The sequence below is a fragment of the Amblyomma maculatum genome, chromosome 3 (genome assembly GCF_055883805.1).
Source record: "Amblyomma maculatum isolate TAMU_Amacu chromosome 3, ASM5588380v1, whole genome shotgun sequence".
In the NCBI taxonomy this organism is placed as follows: domain Eukaryota; kingdom Metazoa; phylum Arthropoda; class Arachnida; order Ixodida; family Ixodidae; genus Amblyomma; species Amblyomma maculatum.
The window spans coordinates 189,289,618-189,298,833 of record NC_139346.1 but is presented as its reverse complement, the minus strand read 5'-3'; the positions used below and the strand labels follow the sequence as shown (position 1 = coordinate 189,298,833).

Here is a 9,216-nt window from a genome sequence, read left to right as displayed (position 1 = left end):
ACGTATACACCGATGGATCTGTGTCAGCACAGGCATCCGCTGCAGCTGTGGTCAATGGTCATACCAACTCAGAAAACGACTCTGCATTTCCTTTTGGGACATACTGTCGTGTTGGCCGGCGCACGACCGCGGGGAATAGATCACTCAGCTCATGCCACACGAGACTGTCTTTATTCAAGTGTGCAGCAGTTTATATACAAAGTCAGCGCCATCTTTTGATGGGTATTGACAACACTACATCTATTCCTCCCTAAAAAGAAACATATATATACAAGTATTAAAGGAGGTGCCAAGCATATACAGATATGTACAAGCAGTAAATGTCACTGCACATAGTCTTGAAATCTTGCGGGTGGCTTCCGATTTCTTGAAGACCGACGGAGTGTTGGTAGCTCGGCATCAGGTTCATTACAAGCACTGTCACTACCAGCACCATCACCACCAGCACTATCACTATCACCACCATCACCATCACTTGAAGCATGTCGCGTGTGTTGTGAACTCTGTTGTAGTTGACCTGGTGATGTTGACTGACATGGCTCAAACGGCAGTGATGTTTCGACAGATGTCTGTGCAGCTCGGTCACTGTGGGCCTCGTCTAGCACCGCATGCTGTGGCGATGCCTCCATTGGTACTGCGGTCAACTGCGAGGCGTTTCAGGTGTGCCCATCCTCCAGGACGAAGGACCAACGTCCTATTCGCTTGAGGATTTTCAGCGGTGGTCCAAAACTTGGAGATCCTTTCGAACCGGGGACCGGTTTCTTAACTCTCACATACTTTCCGACTTGGAACTTTGGTACTCGGGCCCCTCTTCGTCGGTCAGCATACACCTTATTTTTGCGCTGGTACTCCTTTACCCTCTTCCGAAGCGAGCACATTTCCTGAGCGGGGTCTGCGAAGAAAGTCGGAGTGGGATGTCCAATCACGTCCAAGGATGTCCTCATGTGCCGGTCATGCAGAAGCGCAGCAGGAGAGACTCCAGTGGCACTATGAGGGGTGGCTCTATAGACGCCCAAGTACTGTGTGACAGTTGTTTTTACTGGTTGCTGTTCCAATATGGCAACCTGGACATATGATTTGAGCACACGGTTAAACCTTTCCACCTGGCCATTTGCTTGCGGGTGATACACGGCAGAAAATATGTGCTTGATTCCTCTGTCTTGAAGAAATGACTCAAATTCTCGGGATGTAAACTGTGGTCCATGATCTGAGACCAACTCATCAGGGTATCCTTCCCGTGCAAATATCGATAGGAGAAAATCCATTACTGTACGGGAGGTTACATCCCTGCAGAAAGCAACTTCTGGCCATCTAGAAAAGTAATCAACTAAAGATATTACAAATCGACAGTCTGCTGATGCACGCTCAAATGGGCCAACAATGTCAATTGCTATCTTGCTCCATGGTCTGTCTGGAAGGGGCACTGGTTGCAGTGGAGCAGAATACGTTTTGACATTTTTGTCTGCGGCTTGGCAGATCATGTAGCTGCGGATAGCAGTATCGACCTGTTTGTCTAGGCCTGGCCACCAGTACTTCTCCCGAAGACGTTGTTTTGTCTTCACTATTTCCGGGTGCGATTCATGGGCCAGCTGAACAAGCGCAGCTCTGAGCTTCGCTGGAACTACAATGCGTTCCGAGCGCATGAGGAGGCCGTCGGCGATGGAGAGTTCCTCACGAACCTCATAATAAGGAGACAACTCTGCTGTCAATCTTTTCTTGGGTGGCCATGATGTCTGGACAAAATGAGCAACTTCTTGTAGCTCGCAATCCTCGGTTGTAGCAAGTTGGTCATTTTTGTGAATCAAGGATGTTACGAGGGCCACGATTTCCTCTTCAATTTGAACACCATTTTCTGTGTCTGCAACAGGTAACCGGGACAAGGCATCCGCTATCGTGTTGTGTTGCCCACGTCTGTACTGAACAGTGAAGTTGTAACGTAGCAAACGAGCGGTCCACCTTGTGATGCGAAGTGGTCGCTGTCCTGTGCTTTGTGTCGAAAGCAAAGACACTAGTGCTTGATGATCCGTTACTAAAGTGAATGGTCGTCCCCACAGATAAATATGCCATTTCTCACACGCCCACAGACAGGCCAAGGCCTCCCGCTCTCCTGCCGAGTACTTTCGCTCTGTCTCTGTGAGCGTTCGGGATGCGAAAGCAACAGTCCGAACATGTGGGCCGTCAGCTTGCTGTAGTACTGCCCCCAAACCATACGCAGACGCATCTGTAGCCACAATAACTGGGAGCGTCGGGTCGAACATTCGCAGAACTTTGTGTGAAGCAAGAAGCTTCTTTATTTTCTTAAAACTCTTTTCGGCAGCGTCATCCCATTCAAAACGAATGTTCTTGCGAAGTAGCCTACGCATAGGTTCTACCTCTTCAGCCAGGTGAGGGATAAAGTTGGCATAGTACTCTATCAGACCCAAGAACGAGCGCAGCATGCCTGCATCTGTGGGGGTGGCAGCGTGGACGATTGCGTCTACTTTATCTTGTAGGGGTGTTATTCCCTCCGCACTGATTCGATGCCCAAGGAACGGTAGCTCAGATGCATTAAAGATGCACTTTTCATTAAGTTTCATTCCAACTTCGGATATACGCTGAAGAACTTGCTCCAGGAGGCCAAATCGAGCTTCGAGAAGTAGCGTGCTCCATTCAGCGAGTGTAATAGCTCTTCCATATGAGGCAGCGGAAAGCTGTCGACAACAATAGCTTTGTTTGCCTCCCTCAAGTCAACGCAAAAGCGGATGCTGCCGTCTTTCTTGCGGACTACAACGATAGGAGAGATCCACTCAGAGGCATTAACCCTTTCGATGACATCGTCGGAAAGAAGGCGCTCAAGCTCGTCGCTAACAGGTTTGCGCAGAGAAAGTGGCAAACGTCTGAGCTTCTGCACAACTGGAGAGACAGAAGACTTCATTTTGACTTCGTGTTGAACGCCCTTGGCCAGTCCAAGGCCTGGTGAGAACAAATGATAAAACTTTGACCATAACAGAGCTGGCATACCGAATTTTGGAGGGCCTGCCATCTCATTGCTGATAGGTTCTGAACCTTCTTCGGCAGCCATGTGCAGGCAACGTAGCTGCGTGCCCAGAATACAAAGTCCTAAAGCTTGCACAGCGTCCAGACCAAGAAGGGAAGTCCGCCCGGGTGTGACATGAATTGTTATCACAGCTGTTTTTTTCTTGAAAGACACGCTAGCCCTAAACTGGCCCAGTACAGGAATCTTCCTGCGTTGGAAGTCCAGCAACGTAAGTTTTGAGCTAGTCAAGGGTATTTTGTCTTCGAACATGCTTTGAAATTCTTCCTCTCTCATAATTGACACAGCTGATCCAGTGTCGACTAAAAAATTTACAGCGCGCGGTTGCGAACTGGAAGTGATTGGCGCGACTGTCACGTCAATGTAAACACCAATGTTCTTGTTTCCGTGAACAGTGAGAATGCTTACGAGTCCTGGTGCATCTTGTTCAGGTACCACTTCGCGGACCTGAGCTGGGCGTCGTCCTTGTGCGCTGCGGGGATTACGGCAGACTTGCATGAAGTGGCCACGGCGGCCGCATGCGAAGCAGGTTTTACCGCGAGCGGGACAAACTGACGGATCGCAACCAGTAGTACCGCAATTACCGCATTTCTTCCGGCTTCCGCTGAACGTAACAAAGGCGGCGTCCGTGTCTGAAGTATGCTGGTCAGAAGAACGAACGCGTGATAAACTGGGCCTGTTCTGGTTACCGGAGCGTCCGTCGTTATTGCTGAAACGCCGGTTATCTTGCGCGTTCCATCCGACTGCGTTATGCCGGCGTGGCTGCTGCTGTACGATGCGTTGAACGGGGTTGGCGAAAGCTTCAGACTCGAGTTGAGCTCGCTCACGAAGTAGCGCAATTTCAACGGCACGGTCGAACGCTAGCGCGTCGCCTTCTAAGAGCAGGCGTTCCCTTAACTGTGGAGATGCGACTCCAGTAATGAACTGCTCGCACATGTTTTCGTTGGCTTGCTTTCCGAAATTGCAAGACGCTGCCAGTTCTCGAAGTGCGAGTACAAAGTCGGATATGGACTCACCGTGTAACTGACGGCGTTCGCGGAATTGGTGGCGTTCTAGTCGAACGTTGTGCGTCTCGGCGAAATGTCGTGCCAGAGTGTCGAGGGCCACGTCGTATTCGTCCGGGAGACGCGTCGCTACGGCGTCTTCGGCGGTTGCAGTTGTTCCGGAGGTCACTTGCTTGGACGGCGGCAACTGGGGCGTCACTGGCGGTGGAAGCACATCGAAAATGCGTTGTCCTTCTGGTCCCAAGCAGTGCAGCAACAGGGCTCGACGGCGGGTTGCAGGCAGCTCGGCAGCTTCGGACACGAGAAGAAAATTTTCGAATAGGCGTATCCAGCGGTGCCATGGTATGGCAGGAGTGCCCGGGGTGGCGAGAAAAGGCGGCGGCGGCGAAAGCGCGGCTGAAGCCATCCTTGCGTGGTATCCAATTACCTCGTCGCCAGGTTGTCGTGTTGGCCGGCGCACGACCGCGGGAATAGATCACTCAGCTCATGCCACACGAGACTGTCTTTATTTAAGTGATTGCCATCTGTTGATGGGTATTGACAACACTTAATTAAGGGCACCTAGTGTTGCCCATGAACACTACACATACCTCTACATCAACCGCTGCTGAACTTGTAGCCATTCGGAAAGCTATTCGCTACATATGTGCGGAACCACCTCAAAAATGGTATATATTAACGGACTCAAAAACGGCATTACAAATTTTGGAAAACTTCTTACGCCACACTGCCTATCAGTCCCTGGCACTAAACATTATGGAACTCCTCACATCTGCCCAGCTGCAAGGCCACAGGATAAGGTTTCAATGGATCCCTGCCCACTGCGGGCTCCATGGGAATGAACAGGCCGATGTTGAAGCGAAAAGCGCACTCATCAATGGCCTCCAAACAGCTGTGCCTTTTTCAAGAGGTGACACGACGTGCCTTCTTACGAGTTGTATGAATAATGCTACAGCAGCTTACTGGGCACAGCCAGACGCCCGACACATTCGTCTAAGAAGGCCCGATCAAACATTAAAATTTTATGTTCCGCGTGATATTCCGCGTCATCAGGCATGCTTACTACAGACTTCGTTTAAACGTGGCTTTCACGCACAAGTACTTACATTTAATTGGACAGATGGACTTGCCGGAATGTCAAACTTGTGGCATCCCAGAGACTGTGGACCATATATTATTGGTGTGCCCAGCGTATGCGCGCGAAAGAGGTGTACTAGCGGCTTCCTTGAAGCCTTTAGACAAGAGGCCTCTGTCGGAGGAACTGCTGCTGGGCGCTTGGCAGGACAAGGGGAAGGGTGTCCAGGCAGTGCGTGCTCTTTGCCGTTTTTTGTGCGCCAGCGGACTTGATTCGCGCTTGTAAAACAAGCTGTGTCTGTATTATGTATTTCATATGCATTCTCCCACATCGTCACCCATCATGACCTTCTTTCTTCTCTCCTTCCCCTTCCCCCGTGCAGAGTAGCAGGCCAGATTTGAATTATTCCGGCCAACCTCTCTGCCTTTTCTTTTCAATAAATACATCTATCTATCTATCGTTGCTGTCTGCCGTCTTGGAGCAGCTAAGAAAGGCTACGATGTTGGTGAGTATTCCTTGTAACACCGCATATGCCATGCCGAAAACAATAAACTGGCTGCGGATGGCAGCTCGAGCCTTGGGCAGTCTCTTCTCTTCGGCATGTTTGCAAAAAAATATCACGAGAGTGGTCATAATGTGCATCCGAATAAATCGAGAAGCAATCATTGAAAGTAGCTGTACTCGTATTTTAATCATTATAGATATGCAACTGCAAAGAAATAGGTCAAAATTTGGTAAATCCTTGTAAGGTGCTAAATAGTAAATCCCGCAATTATCTCGGTTGGAATCACAGTGATAGGCTGTAATATATTTCTCTCGGACATCTGGGTGCAAGGCTGCAGGGAACAATGACGCTTCCAAACTATTATCTGCTTTTCAAGTATTAGAGAAATTCAACCTTTCGCACAGTGCAGGTCATGCGGTTTCATTTACTGTGCGGTATAAATACAAGTAGCACTTACTAGTGTTTTGCTTTATGGGCATCATCATCATCATCATCATCATCCTGACTATACCCACTGCAGAGCGAAGGCCTCTCCCATACTCCTCCATTTAACCCGGTCCTGTGCTAGCTGCATCCACTTTCCCCTGCAAACATATTAACCTCATCCATCCACCTAACTTTCTGCCGGCACCTGCTACACTTTCCTTCCCTTGGAATCCAGTTTGTTGCCCTAAGCGACCATCGGTTATCCTTTCTTCGTGCTATGCATGTCCTGCCCATTCCCATTTCTCCTTGATTTCCACTAGAATGTCAGTGACTTGAGTTATTTCTCTGCCCATCTCTGCACGTTTCCTATCTCTTAACGTTATCCCTACCATTTTTCTTTCCATAGCACTCTGCGCTGTCCTCAAATTAAGTAGAACCCTCGTTGTTAGCCTCCACGTTTCAGTCCCATAGGTAAGTACCGGTAAGATGCAACTGTTATATACTTTACTCTTGAGCGATACCGGTAAGAGGTATATATATATATATATATATATATATATATATATATATATATATATATATATATATATATATATATATATATAATATTTTCCACACACACACACACACACACATATATATATATATATATATATATATATATATATATATATATATATATATATATTTTCCCCACACATCGTAGCCATAAAATATAAAATATATATTATATTTTATGGAAGAATTACCTCAGCTCTTAAGTGCAGGGTAGCACTTAAGTTTTGCAATCTTCACTGACATCATTTGCTTCCGTCCTTAGGTAATAGTGTTTTTAGGAGGCTGTTTTTATCGATGTTTTGCTTCAACCTGCCACTGTTCGTTTGTACATTGCAATTGTTTTGTGTCTTTGATATTTCGTTTCCCCGCTCTGCTAAAATACTTTGCTAAAAAATACAAAAATATAAATAAATTAAAAATAATACACTTCTTACTGTGGGAAGAAGGAAATGGTGGTATATAGTGCGTGATCAGGTCATGTCCTCAGGCGGTTGATACCACACTGCGCCGCCATATCTGCGAGCGAAGTCGTCTATATATAGCCATTTCGATGAGCGCGATGCCCATGGTGATTAACTGCAAATAATGATTTATGACCTAGACAGGAAAAGTAGAAAGGTAGGCTTGAAAATCAATACGCAGAAGACTAAGGTAATGTTCAATAGCCTATAAGGAACAGTGGTTTACGTTAGGTAGCGAAGCACTGGAAGTAGTAGGCGAATGTGTCTACTTAAGACAGGTAGTAACCGCAGAGCTGGGCCACGAAAGGGAAATAACAAAAAGATTGGGATGGAATGTATTTGGCAAGCACTCCCAGATTATGACTAGCAGCTTACCGGTATCGCTCAAGAGTAAAGTATATAACAGTTGCATCTTACCGGTACTTACCTATGGGACTGAAACTTGGAGGCTAACAACGAGGGTTCTACTTAATTTGAGGACAGCGCAGAGTGCTATGGAAAGAAAAATGGTAGGGATAACGTTAAGAGATAGGAAACGTGCAGAAATGGGCAGAGAAATAACTCAAGTCGCTGACATTCTAGTGGAAATCAAGATGGGAATGGGCAGGACATGCATATATATATATATATATATATATATATATATATATATATATATATATATATATATATATATATATATATATATATATATATATATATATATATATATATATATATATATTATATTTTCCCCACACATCGTAGCCCTATGCAACCATTTTATATAAACTGCATTCCAACGGCAGGCCGTTCGGAAAGTTCAATCCAGGTGACGCACTGCATGAGGACTACGTGAACTGCTCAACATGATCCTTGTTGAATAAACAAGCCGGGTGGATGAGTTACAAGTTCATTTTGGACGCAGTAGTAAAAGTAATAGTAATGCAGTCGTGAATGATTAAAATTACTCCCGCTAATGTGCACGATTCGCATAATGAACGATATTTTCAGGACAAAGTTTTTCACCAGAAGACAGGAGAGAAAGAACAAGTTCATTGAATTTCCGTTGCATTACTATGAATAAAAAAAAAAAACACAAGAAAAACTCAGTTGGAAGAAGCCAGACGATGCCTTCCCCGTGTGCTTACTCAAAAACGCCGGTTTAATTCACGGCGAAATGCAGATGCTTACTGCTAGCTTTATTATTTTTTTACTGTAACTTTCACAATTACAATAGCAAGCTCAATGCATCTTTATATTTGCCTTATCTGCGAGCGACTGTGAGGGGAAGTCTCCCCGGATTCATTGTTATATTTAAATACAAGTTCAGAGGTCGTCAGATGCCTTGGTGCATACCATATATGTTGTGCGATTAGCCAAACGTGCACATCCGTAGCAGTAGACACGAGGGCATGTCATGATACGCAATCATGTACGTCACGGACTATTCACTAGTGACTGCACCGAGTATTTTGAAACGTACCGTTCAGGAATATAACGCAGTGGTAACTCCGACGACTTTATTTTTTCCAAGTTCATACTCATTCCACACAGCTATCCAAAACGGTCAATCAACTAGAGCTTTTTTTTATTTTATTATCACAAATTGGAGTTACATTCGACTACTTCTACAGAATATGCTTTACTCCAAAGTCAATATGCCCTGTATAAAAAAACATGGTTGTGACAAGAAGTGAAAGCAGTGTAACTGTGTCCATTTGCCTTCTGCTGACTAATTTGCGAGAATGAATGTTGTTCGCACCCGCCTTCCTCACATCTGAACGTTGTGCTATGGCAGCGTTTCAGTTTGTTTGTGTTTTTTTTTTTTTTTTTTGACAGAGAATTCGATTTGTGAGTCGCCACGTGGTTTCAAACCTCCAACTTTTTTATGTCTTATAAAAAAGAAAAAATGGGTCAGTTCCACACACGTAAACGGGCCCCGGTCGGCGCCTCTCCGGGCACATTGCTGAAAATTGATTATCATGTACGACTGTGATTCCTTCTGCGCCGTTTTTCCAGTTATTTTGGTTTGAAAACCATGTTTTTTCTTGTAGGCCTTCCTAATCTTGAAGCCAGGCAGTTGGGATAACTCGAAGGAATATTAGGAAAGCCGATTAATGCATCTTGTCTAACACAGTTCCACGTGAAATTATGCGAGTCGAACTTAAGCA

At 45.8% G+C, this 9,216-nt stretch overlaps 1 protein-coding gene across 1 annotated transcript; it reads right to left on the bottom strand.

Moving 5' to 3' along the window:
- Nucleotides 1-656: 656 nt before the first annotated feature.
- On the bottom strand, nucleotides 657-4,521 carry LOC146197233 (uncharacterized). The gene is made up of 3 exons (XM_084597148.1): nucleotides 3,001-4,521; nucleotides 2,875-2,952; nucleotides 657-892 (listed from the first exon to the last, which is right to left on the bottom strand). Exons 1-3 carry the CDS (start codon nucleotides 4,442-4,444, stop codon nucleotides 657-659), a joined length of 1,758 nt encoding a protein of 585 aa, XP_084453274.1. The 5' UTR covers nucleotides 4,445-4,521.
- Nucleotides 4,522-9,216: the final 4,695 nt, after the last annotated feature.

Bases quoted from the DNA above. Each gene is read 5' to 3' on its own strand.
- LOC146197233 (XM_084597148.1), bottom strand. From the start codon at position 4,444: ATGGCTTCAGCCGCGCTTTCGCCGCCGCCGCCTTTTCTCGCCACCCCG. The intron at 2,953-3,000 runs GTATGCCAGCTC...TGTTCTCACCAG, and splicing joins GGCAGGCCCTCCAAAATTCG to GCCTTGGACTGGCCAAGGGC. The intron at 893-2,874 runs GTTTGCCACTTT...CTTTCTTCGCAG, and splicing joins AGTTGTGCAGAAGCTCAGAC to ACCCCGCTCAGGAAATGTGC.